The 12,309-nt window shown below is 48.5% G+C and overlaps 1 protein-coding gene across 2 annotated transcripts in view; it reads right to left on the bottom strand.

Moving 5' to 3' along the window:
- Positions 1 to 2,420, bottom strand: part of OXSR1 (oxidative stress responsive kinase 1) — a 92,066-nt gene extending 89,646 nt beyond the window's left edge. The window contains exon 1 of one of the 2 annotated variants that reach the window (XM_068934163.1): positions 2,209 to 2,420. In XM_068934163.1, coding sequence (XP_068790264.1) covers positions 2,209 to 2,278 — 70 coding nt within the window. In that variant the 5' untranslated portion in view covers positions 2,279 to 2,420. The remainder of the gene's footprint in view (positions 1 to 2,208) is intronic. The other variant, XM_068934164.1, reaches the window with a different exon arrangement.
- Positions 2,421 to 12,309: the final 9,889 nt, after the last annotated feature.

The raw sequence follows: 12,309 nt of genomic DNA, 5'->3' as shown, positions 1-12,309 counted from the left end.
GAAAATTTGCGTCACATATACATCCAGGGCGCTGGCAGGCACACCAGTGTTGAAAATGAGTAAGATGGGGGGGATGGGAAATTGAAAAAAAAAAAAAAAAGGAACCATATGTTTGTAATATACACATTTCAGCATACTCTCCATTACATTCCAGAATGCCAACACAATCTTTCAATGAGCAGATGACAACCAGAAACTCAAAGTTTACAGAGGAGTAGGGGAAAGACATGAAAGAACTGAAATATCCTATCCCTGATTTTTCTCCAGTGAGACCACAACGTATCTACGTCCTCCTTCTAATACTGTTGGACTATAGGACGTGCGTCTCTAGCAGCAAGTCCTCCTAAGAGCAGGAGCGCATTTGCATTCCCTTTTGTTCCCATCCCACTCCGTTCCCCAGCTACAAAGAGGCAGCTTGTCCTTTCGCTGGATACTCAAAACCTGGCTTTGTGTTATGCGAGAGCACCCCTTCGGAGACTCCCACGGGAGAAGCGCTTCCTGCGAGCACGGGTGCAACTCCCGCAGCTCCCTTTCCTGCGGGGACTGGGAGCCCAGTGGCCTGTTCTTCCCCCCTCTTTGCCCCTGCACCTTTATCTGCTGCTCCTGGAGGAGGCTCGACACCAGCCTCACCAGGGTGCGTCTTCCAGAGGAGGTTTAACGGGATGATCTCCGAGGAGGTTTAACGGGCTGATCTCCGAGATTACGTCTTCCCGGTCTTTACTGATGGTTTGCCTCCTTTCTAAAGCGCTGCTGCTCCCACTAGGCGAAGGGAGAGGATAAAGCCTGATCCAGTGGAGCAACAGGGATTTCCAGAACTGCCACAAGGATTTTTCCCCCCCCCAACAGCTTTAGTTCCTTCCGACTTTCAAACAATGCCAAGAATTTAATCTCTTAAAACAGCATTTTCCCCAAACTCTCCCACCCTTGTTAACAGAAACTAAGTCTCCCTGTTGGGCAGAGATGCAAGGCCTGGGCACGATAGAGCTATGTCATTTATAAATTTCAAGTAAAAGCACTTTACAAAGATTAAACCGAAAATTAACCTCCTTCCTAAAAGCCTCCTGGCCAGGAGCCTGCCCTGCCACCTCCCACTTTGTTTCCTGCCTCCAGAGAGTGACACAAGAGGCACTGACCTTAGCATTGCCTGTGGCACCACCTCAGACGTGTCACACGCGCAACCTAGAGCAATATATCCCTCAAACACACACCCCAGCCGAACGGTTGAGACGGCCAATAAATCAGGACAGCAGGAGGCCTTTGGTAACTGTGTCAGTTTAAAGTCAAAATGTTTTTAAAAAAAAAAAAAAAAAGAAAGAAAAATCATTTACTAGAGAGCAAGGGCCAGGCCTCAAGCCGAGAGGACAATGAATGAAGATTCAGACAATAGTAAAAACCCAGGGAAGAGGAGAAAAAAAAGTGCCACTGCTTTGGTGGCACTACAAAGTCCTCCGTCCCCTGAAGACGCCAAAGCAACAGAGCACCCAAAGCGCCAGGTGCTGCAGCGGAGGCGCCCGGCTGCTCTGGAGGGAGGGAGCCCGTATAAATTTTGGGGTTTGCACCGCAGGCGACCTCACCCCCCACCCCAGCACAGTGGATTCAGCCGGGTCAGTAAGCGACGGGTCAGTAAAGGAGCCCCCAGAGCACAGACCCCGTCCCATCCTCTGCCACCCAGCACGAGGGTGCACTGATCCTCCCCCCCCCAAACCCCAAGCAGCCCTTGCCCTGGAGGGTGTCCCCCCCCCCCCCAAGGGACAGGGGAGCCCCCCCCGCCGTGAGGTATCGGGGGGGGGGACACCAAACCCCCCCACACCCCTCGAGGGGCAGCAGACACCCCCCCACGCACCCAGAGGGTCACAAAAACACAGCAACGGGGCCCCCCCTCCAAATCCAAACATAGCCCCCCCCCCCTTGGGGGGGAGGGAGCAGATCCCCACCACCCCTTCCCTGGGTTTCGGGGGGGGGGGAATAGACCCTACATACAGCCATCATTGAGGGCGGGGGGCATCTGCTCCTCTGCCCCCCCCCATTTGGGGAGCAGACCCCCCCCTCCACACCCTCCACGGGGGGGAACACCACCCCCTCCCTACACAGACCCCCCCCCCAAACAAAGTCCTCCTGGCGGGGGGGGGGACACCCCCCCCCCAAACGGTTACACACACACCCCTCAGATGGGGGGGGGGGGCAGGACCCCCCCCCCCCCGCACTCACCGATCACCTCCTGCAGCTCGTAGTCATCCTTGTTGATGGACCAGGGCAGGGCGCTGGGGTCCTCGGCCATGGCAGCGGCGCGGCGGCCCGCGCGCGCCGCCAGCAACGCAGCGCAGCGGAGCGGAGCGGAGCACACAGCCGAGCCGAGGCGCAACCGCCGCCCCCGCCCCGAGCACTGCCGGCAGCGGCGCCCGCAGCCCCGGCCGCCGCCGCCGCCCGCCCGCCTCCCGCTAGCGCCGGCCAAACTTTGCCTGCTCCCTCCACCTGCCCATGCCCAGAGTCCCGCTGACGTCACCCACCCGCGCGCGCTCCAGCGCCAGCAGGGCGCCGCCCGGCGCCATCTTGAGCGCGGCGCCCCGCCGGCCGGCCGCCCGCTGTCTTTTTGTTTATTCGGCCGAGAAAGGGGGCCGCCGCCGCCGCTGTCCTCGGCCCTCCGCCGCCGTCGCGGGACGGCGGAGGTGGGGGGGAGAGTAGGGCCGCCAGGGAGGAGAGAGTGGGAAGGGCGGGGATGCCACACACAAGATGGCGGCCGCCCGCATCTTCCCCTCCCTCAGGCGAGAGGCGGGAAGGACTGCTCGCTTATAGACCCGCCCCCGACGCTGATTGGCTGCTGGCTATGAAAGCCGAGCTCCTATTGGTGAAAAGGCTGTCGATCCCCCGCAGTCCTTCTCCGGGGTCCCGTCGCCCTCCTCCCGAGAGGCTCCCGTGGGGGGCTGGGGAGAGGGAGGGGGGAAGGGGCGCTGGGCCTGGGGCTGGCGACGGTTTCTGAGGCCAAGTGCCACGAAGGAGGCAGGGCGGCGAGCAGGGGTAGAGCTCGGCCCCGGGTGCCTCAGGCCTCCACTTGCCACACTTTAAAAATAGCATCCAGGGGTTAGGATGGGTGTGAAGGGATCAGCAGGCCCGTTTTGCCCCATCCACCTCCAAAAACGAGCAGTTCTGAAACGTGCCGGCCACCAAACGCCAAGGTGTTTAGACTGCACTTGGGCTGCGCGCAGGTCCGTTGCTGGAGCTGGCGAGGTGGGGGTAGAGACCCTAAAGAAAAGATTAAAAGAACGAGGAATGGGAGGGTCATTTTTACCACGAACTCACATAGGCTGCTGTTTACATTGGTTTCATAGGTGTCTGGAGGTTTTAAATAGTCCTAATAGCCATAACACAGCGTGTTCTTGCTGTCACCACACACAACAGAAACGATCAGGACAATCAAGCAAAATGTGGAATTTCTGTGTCAAGTTGTGTTTTTCAGGCGCTGTTCTTCCTGTAGCTTGATAGCAGACGCTTCTGTGTGGCAAAGAACATCGGCTTTACGTATTTTTAGCTTATTAGGGCAAATTCCTGAGACACGTCTGATGAACCCAGCTTTATAGAGGGCCACGGGACCCTGCCAAACGCGGGGCGTGACTCCAGTATTTTCACTTGCGCTACCTAACGCAGGACAATAACTCCTTCCTTCTCCTCTTCGTTGTCCTACCAAAGGAAATGACCCAGAGCCGCATCTTGCTCGCTGTTGTCCAAACACCGAACAAAGACGGTCTCTGTCCGTCAGACAAAGCTTCCGAGTTAAAAGCTGTTCGGTTTTCCTGCTTGCCTCTGTTACACGTTCCTCTGCCAAGCGATCTCTAATACTTGCTAAATATGCCTTAATTATTGCTCGGAACCATCTCTGTGATCTTTTAGCCGTATAAAAGTAGTTTTTTGTAGCAATTCAAAGCAGGTTTTGCCCCACTCAGGTGAATATTTCCGATAGCTGACCGCGTGTTAAAAATGGATCTGAGCCAGGCGTCAACAACTGAAGAAGACACAGGCCCTGATCCTGAAAATCTCAAAGCACCTACTTAAAACCTTTATAGCCACAGTGATGCGTAGGCTTCATTTTACCACTCTATTTTTAAAGTCTAGGCCGTGTTTTAAATTCTCTTGTTTTGGGGAGAAAATACTCCCCCTGAAGACAACGCTAAAACTCCTTTTGCTTTAGATCGATGGGACAGGATTATGTCCACTATAAGCCTTATCTTTTGAGGAATAGAGTAGACTTTGATAAATAGGAAAATTTTAAATGTGCATTGACTAGACCACCAGTGGCCACATAAGCACACACAAATGAATGATGTATTTTAACTTTTCACCTCTGCGATGAACTCTCCATTTCCATATTTTAAAACCAAAGAGCTCTCTTTCGCATAGAATCTGGATCCCACAGATATTGCGTTTATGTTTTAAATGAACTCACGATGTTGAATCCCTCAAAAGTCAGACGTTGCTGTTGCATTCATCCAGCAAATTGTTTCGATGGGAGTCTGGAGAAGGATGAAAAAAGGGAGCTGGCCTCTGTGAAGTTCTTAACACTTAGCCCACTTCAGATCTTCAAGCAGCACCTTCTCCTGTTTCATCGTTAATATTCTGCTCATCCTACTTTTCCTGATTCGCTTTATTTTGTCTGTCTCATGTAGGTTGTAAGCTTTTCAGGGTAGAGGAAATGTCTCTATTTATAAAACAGCCTGTAAAGTGGTGCTGCCGCGGCAAGTGGTTTGTTGTAATAACAAGACATTTTAGTAGAAGTCTGAAGTGGAAAAGCAGTTGCCTGCGTATCCACCTCCGCTCTCTACCAGGCATTAGGGAAGAGTGAGAAGTGGAAGAACTCTAGACTTCTTTCTGGTAGGAAAGCTACAGTCTGAGAAAAGGTCTCAGATCTGGGTTTGCTATACTTCTTGACTTAAAATTTAATATCTCAATGATTGGAGCAGGCGATCCCCTCCTCCCATTGCTTCTGCTGCTGCATAAAGGCTTTACCCTGACCGCTGTGTTTCATCAATGTCCCTGGGGCTGGTGTTTCCTCCCAGCTGGCTCTGAGCCTTTGGAGATGGCTAGCTCACAGGTCTGTGCACACCTGTGTGCACACAAAAGGCTTTCATCCTCATAAGGCATATGCTCTAGAGGACCCTGCTTGAGCAGGGAGGTTGGACTAGATGATCTCCAGAGGTCCCTTCCAACCTAAACGATTCTGTGATTCTGTGATTCTGTTTCCTGCCTTTGAGAGGACAATTACATGCTATTTCAATGAAACTTAATGGCACAGACCAGCTTTGCTTTTCTTTTTTTTTTTTGGCTCATATAATAGTGGCTATCATAAAACCGATATTTAATGGGTGGGATGGTGACTCTAATATTCTGTGCAAAGTGAATAGCTTTAGTACCTGTAAAGGGTCCTCAATGGTAAGATATCCTCATCATCAGTGTGATCATAAGTAAACTTTATTTACACCGGGACTGTAGAAAACTAGCCTTAATAACTCCAGTTTGCCTATTGAGGCATTTCAGATTTCAACTTACTCTCAAATATAGTTTTCTTTTTGGTACAGTTAGCCTGGAAGTTGCTCTTTCGGAACAGTCATGCAGAAGCATGTAGTGTCACAGTTCAGTTGTGTTTTAGGCTATGGAATTTGCTGCCGCGTTTCTAGTCAAAGGCTTTTTAAAGCATCATAAACTGCTGCTCGTAAGGGACTGCGCATTAGCTACCATGATTCTCACAAACAGTAGCAGTTAATGTGCTTATTGAACTGCTTGGTACGGTCGTGGTTTACCAAAGCAAGAGGGAGCCTAACAATGCCTGTCTTATTACATTCATAATAGTGCAAGCGTGCTCTGGCAAGGAGAACGCTCGACCTTGTTTCACTACAAAATTTGCCTGCTATTCGTTCTTGATGGAAATACTTGCAGGTTTATTGAAGGGAACTTAGTCCATCAAACGGTATCTGATTATTTAACAAAGGGCAAGGCTCTTTGGTCTGTAGCCAACAAATACAAGCATGCAATTTATCTCCGGGGATTTCTCATGCCATTTTTGCTTTGGTTTTTGAGAAATGAGGCAAGGACCGTGCAGTGAAGTAAGGAGCAGTGATTTAAAATCCTCTGATCGGAGCAAGTTTTTAATAATCAGTTTGGTGGAACGTTTTCAAACCACAAGCCAAATGCCAGTGTCAACCACGTCGGCAGGTTTCTATAAATGATCCTGTGTACTACCACGTATCTCCACCCTGTCATTCACGGGTAGCGTGCTAAGTCATTTTAAATTCTCCTTTGAGGTCACTTTGAAGTCAAGTAGCTGAAGGCCCGGTTCTAACAGGTGAATTCTGGTTCTCACAGTCTGTTTACTGAAACCAGCTTTCACTCTGCAAACACATTTCTTATCCCATCATCACTGCCTCTCAGCTAGCAGAAACGCTACACTATTCTCCTACTTTCTCCGCTGAAAATTATGCCCCAGATTTTAAGCATTAGGAAACAAGTAAAGCGCTTATGACCAAGACAAGGTCGTACTTCTTTCTCTTTTATTCTAAGTTTATGCTTTTTAGTGTATAAATTGAAAGCCAATTAACGCTGTCAGTAACAGATCACAGCTTTGCTGCCTCCTTGAAATCTAGTATAAAATTGATGTTAGGTTTACGAAATAGTTAATTAGAACAAGATCTTGATTACCATGTACTGGAACTACATTTAATAATCAGTTCTTGCTCTGCTCTGGAATACAATAATACTTTCTTCATACTGCTTTGTCCTCAAAGAAGCTAATAAAGGACATTTCACATGTCCACACCTCTGTCAGCTGTGAGAATCTAGTTATCTCTTTGGAACAGCTTCTCCGGACAGAAGGGTTTTCCCTCTGGCCTCTTCTGTGAATGGTAAATCTCTATCATAAAACATTTTCTGGACAGCCGAGCAAGTCAGGGGGGATTGATAATGTGTTTCAGAGTTTTTCTGCTCTGCTTTGAAAGTGCAAAAGAAATCTGATGCAAACATCCAGGCCCTAATGCACCAGTGTGTTCACCTGGGCTGTCACTGCTTTGTCGTTTATGAAGAGAGGCCAAAGACTGATGCTTGGTCTGTTATGTAACACTTTGCATGACTATATTTAAGAGTGCTTCAAACATGTTAATATTCAATAAAACTCTTAAAAAAAATAGTAGAGACAGAAGTCCGGACATTAGATGCTATAACGGTGCCAGAGAAGATCCCCTCCTTGCCGCTCGCTGCAGCAGACAAGTCCTGAGCGTCCCTGGGTACTTAAATCTCCTTTTCAGGGCCGGTCGTGGCAGGTCTTTTGGTCAGTCCTGAAAACAGCTCTGGGAGGAGACACCGGTGCTCCCTGTTGATATTGTGTGGGTAGTCCGCCAGCCTGGGAGCGCTCTGACCAGATCTGTCCGCTTTACAGCTGGTAAATGCTTTGGAGAAATAAAATAAAACATGTTCTGTAACAGGGCAATGAAGGAAGATGAATTCACTTAAAATGCAAGGAGAAAAAGAAATAGAAATAAGAAGATAGAATTAAACATAAGTTCATTTACTTTTTGCCATCTGGAAATAAGATGTGTGAGGGAATATTGTTCTTATCTACATTAATGGCCAATATCGCTTTGCACCCAGCTAAGCTGAGGCCAAGCAAGGTTAGCGGTTCCCATTAGCAGGTTCTAATGACATGGGTTTACAATAATTGTCTAATAGGTCTGTGTAACAGTGACTCATAGCTTATTACTATGGAGACAGAAATGTAAAGAGGCCTCATGAAAAAAAAAAAAAAACTATTTGGATAGTTCACATCCTTTCCTCCCTGCTCATGAATTCCTGTGTCATTGACTACTGACTACTAAAAATAGGATCCTTTCTGTGTGTCTGAAGTCAAGGAAAACCTAGAACCGGAAGGACAGTGGGAGGAGACCACTGTCTTTATATACAGAGTTTTCAAGAAATGTTTTTTTAGGAAAGCCCTCCAAGAGTGCACGAATGTTTTAAAAAGATGGGACCAAGCTAACTATGAGAAATTTTTCTGCAGGCAGAAGGAGAATTAATGGATGCCACCAAGCTCCTAGCTTCGGCATTTTGCACCGGAGGGATGGAAAGATTCAGCACTCTCTCAAATACAGGCTCAAGCTGTGTTTTCTTCTTAGAGAGGCTGTCCCAGGGCAGCAGCAGGAGAGGGAGCTGCAGGGACCAGCCCAGGAGAAGCCCCATGGGCTGACAAGGAGCCAGAGAGGAGCCACAAGAAGCATCAAGTCAGATCAAAATCCAAGGCCTTTTTGCATTTGCTGGCTGCTGCTGAGGTCTATTTGGCTCGCCACGAATTTGGGAGTTGATCCGGATGTCCCAGGAAGTGGGAAGGTGCCCAAACCTCTCCAGGGAATAGAGAGGCTGAGAGGGAGCCTCACCAAGAGTCCTTTCTTTAGCCCTCACTTGGAGTCATACAAATCTTTTAAGGAGAGAAGTGGCAAAAGGGAACTGGGAAGACAGGAGCAACATATCTGCGGGTTAGATGAATCACCAGCACCACAAAAAAACAGCGTGGCACCTCGGAAACAAACGGCTGAAGTGTGAAATCCTGTGGCAGGGGAAGCTGTCACAGAGAATCAGAAACTGATTTAATAGAGAAAAATTGACTGCAGCATAATTTGTGCAGATTGCTAGCCGAGAGGGCTACCCACAGCTCCTCAGGGCTTAGCTGTGCGCGCACCGTCTGGCGAAAGGTGCAGCAAGCAAAATTTCATCCTTGGCGATTCTACGTGTACTGAATGCTTCCTCTTCAATCGGGGACAATTAAAATCGATGGCAGGATGCTAGGTAACAAAAGGCAACGCCTGATCAATATGCATGTCTTGGAGCGAAAGAAAAAGCCGTCTGTCAAGAGCAGCATGCTGATTAGGAGAGATTTCTGAGAGCTCAGAGAGAAAATCTTAAAAGCTCCCGTTCCCAGTGCTCGATAAAACAACGCGGCTCACCAGCAGCCAGGTGCATTGCTGAGAGAGGTTAAGCCACCAAGGAGGCTGAGGAACAACTGTATTAGGAAAAACAAGCAATAGTCATTTTTACAGTAAATATTTTTAGAGTAAAAAACGTGGCACATCTCTTCCTTGCCTTTCTTTCTAAAAATCTCCAAGGCCCTTTACTAATACGGAAAAATGATGTTCTTTTATTACCATGTGAAGTTTTAGAGATGCTGAGCCACTGACATTTTAAGGGCAATGTCCATTTTAGCCCTCAACTTAATGCACTTTAAATCTCATTTCCACATATATTTCGGTCAGAAATATCTGCCAGGTGCTGCCAAAAATACTACATCTCCACAGATCTGATAGTTTTAAGTCAGTCACCCAGATTTCCGAGCATTTTTGAAAGCATTACTCTAAAGCAGTCCGTGGGGTTTACAGTTGCTCTGGAAGAACATGGAACAGACCTGCATCTTCAGATTCACTTATGCAGTTTTCCACATTTGGATGGTGTATTTTGTTTCTGAGCCAAGAGATCTCCAACCAGCACACAAGCAGTTAAGCACCTTAGGGCTTATTGCTCTTAAATTAGTTCTGCTGACACAAACAGAAGGCGAACATATCTGAAGACCAGAGCCAGAAAAATGCTGCAGAAAGTTTGGGAAAGTTCATTTTATTGCACCCACACACATTTGCCTGAACATATTTGCTATAAATCCATACGTTGGCACCCCAAACGGTGGATGAAGACCCATTTTATTGCCTCCTGAGTTTGATTTCAGTAACAAGCGAACAGGATTCACAGGGTTCAGCCCATAGGTTCTCACTAGACGCGGAGCAAGGGTCTCCTCCTCCTGGTCCAGCACGGTCTAGCTTGGCACCTCCACGCAGCCGTCCCCAGCTCCCCCAAGGCAGCCACCTGCCTTAGGAGCCAGCACCAAACTTCTCCCCGCAGGGCTGGCATCCAGCCTGCCCTGCTACTTTTGCCCTTTCCTTACTGGACAGGGTGGCTGGGCGGAGAGCAGAATGAAATCTATCTGGTCCAAGGCAAATCCGGATGCTCGGTCGTGGTGCTGCCCTCGGGCACAGCCACCGATCGGTACCACCAGTACCTCATTCTGCCCTGCGGCGTCAGGAGGTGACCAGATGACACTGGGCAGCGCCCCTCCTGAGGGACCAGCCCCAAGGCAGCTGAAGAGGAGGACAGCTGAAGCCCAGTCTCCTGGGTGGGTGCTGTGGGGTGCAGGGTGTGAAGGAGCCTGCGGGAGCAGAGAAGGGACATGAGCTGATGGGGGTGAGAAGCAGAACCTCTCTCCTGGAGACCAAGCTCCACTAAGGTGGTCCAAGGCAAGCAAGGTGGATGTTCCAGGGCTCTGGTGTATGATGAGCCTTGGAGGACGCCAAAGGAAAGAGCTCAAGAGGAAACCCTCGTGCAGTCCTCCCTGAGCCTCTCTGTTACCAGCCATCTACCACCACGCTGTCTCCCTGGAGCGCTCCCCATTTGCTAAGAACGGGGGTTTGAGAGAGCAGCAGCGTTTCCAGGCATTCTTTTGTCAAGAGACCAAGTTCATTCCTTGCTTCCACTCCAGCCCCACCAAAAAACAAGCTAAACACATTTAGGAATTGGAGGAAATGAATAGCAGAATGAGGGGCAACCTCCTCCCTTCCACTGACCGCAAGTCCTGCTGCCAGCCAGGAGAAAGTGCAACCGCAGCAGATGAAACACCCGTCCTCTGACCTGAGGGGTTTTATCCCACGCAGAACAGAGCAGCAGTTCACAACACGCATTTGGGCAGCCCATCTTATCCTGGCTCAGATACAATAAAGCATTGTCCAGGTCAGACATGGACAGCCCCAACCCCTGGCACTGCACAGGCAGGTTTATCAGCAGAAACGGGGGGACGGGAAGGCACATTGCTAAACTGGCCTCTGCAGTAGGAGCGGAAAATGCCTTGTTTATAAATCAGCCTTTGGAATGGCTTAACACTTAAATACATGCTCAATTAATTAAACCTTTAGAGAGCAGTGGCAGCTCCAGAATGCCGACAACAATTTTCATTCTGCAGACTGCAGATTTTGCTAGAAAATAAACAAGGCTGTTGGACATGGCTTGATAGCACTCATCAAGAAGTTCAGTCAGGTTCAAAGTCATCTCAAAATCCTGGTGGGGATCAGCTGAACCAAAAATAGCTATAATACAGCACCTAGAGAAAACTACCTTTAGAGAAACATTTGTATACAGTGCATGTCTAGTTGTTTTTTAGCCACTGAAACCCCAATAGGTCTGACAGCGGTTCTTTTTAATAAATTCTGTTAGCATGTTTTCCAGTGATGTGTATCTTGTTTTTTTCTTTTTGTTGCCTTGTTAAAGTATGTTTCCAAGATGATCAAACAACATTTTCCCAGCCTGTTTTTTATGCATAATTACATTTTCCTCCCTATGCTAATTTTCTTCTTGTTAATGTGCCCGCTGGACCAAAGAGTGCCTCTGTCATGATAAAGCAACTGTTTTCATGAAATGAAAAACAGAATTTGATCCATCAAGGGGCAATACGTCATCTGTCACCACCCACCTCTGAAGCCCGGAACAGTTCGTACCAGTTACTGAATTTCGCCAGGTAAGTGCTGTCCTTCAGGAAATGAGGACGTGGTGCCCACAGAGAAGTTCCCGCATCAAAGTTGCAAAACCAGCGACAGGTAGGACAGGGAGTTATTTCTTCTGACTCAAAAAGAAGGAAGATGGAAAAGAGCTACCACGACTAGACTCCCCGGCCCCCCTGACTCCAAGCTATGCTCATGCAGTTTCAAACACAGGCAGAAATCATTAATTTTTCAAAAACCATCTAAACAGCTGCATGGCATGAAGCATCACTGAAAGCTGATGGGATTCCTGCGCTTCTGAGACCATGCTCCCTCCTGCTAGGCAGTTCTTGCCCATGATTTCTACCTAGAATAATAATATCAGCAATGATTTCCATGTTACTATACACGTGCTGGTTTGTGTTACCCGTAGCAAAGACATTATTTCATAAGCTTTATGGGGAATATTGTCCTGCAAGAGGCTTACAATACAGCCTCTCCTGATATGAAGTGAAGCTGATCCTTGACATCCAGACATTTCTTCCAAGCAACATTTCTATGATTCACTGATTCTTTCTCTTTTCCTGTGGTAGGGCCTTGGCCCAAATGTTGCTGTGTTTGTATTTTTAAGTTATTTCCCTGGCTTGGCCTCACTCCTGGCCATTTGCCTAAGGAAACAGAGCTGGCAAAATCCTCCATATCACTGCACGGCAATATATTTCTTGCTGGGATCTCTAGAAAGGATGTCGAATAGGAGCTAAATACG

Source organism: Struthio camelus, chromosome 2 (assembly GCF_040807025.1).
Source record: "Struthio camelus isolate bStrCam1 chromosome 2, bStrCam1.hap1, whole genome shotgun sequence".
In the NCBI taxonomy this organism is placed as follows: domain Eukaryota; kingdom Metazoa; phylum Chordata; class Aves; order Struthioniformes; family Struthionidae; genus Struthio; species Struthio camelus.
This window is presented reverse-complemented; position numbering and strand designations above follow the sequence as displayed.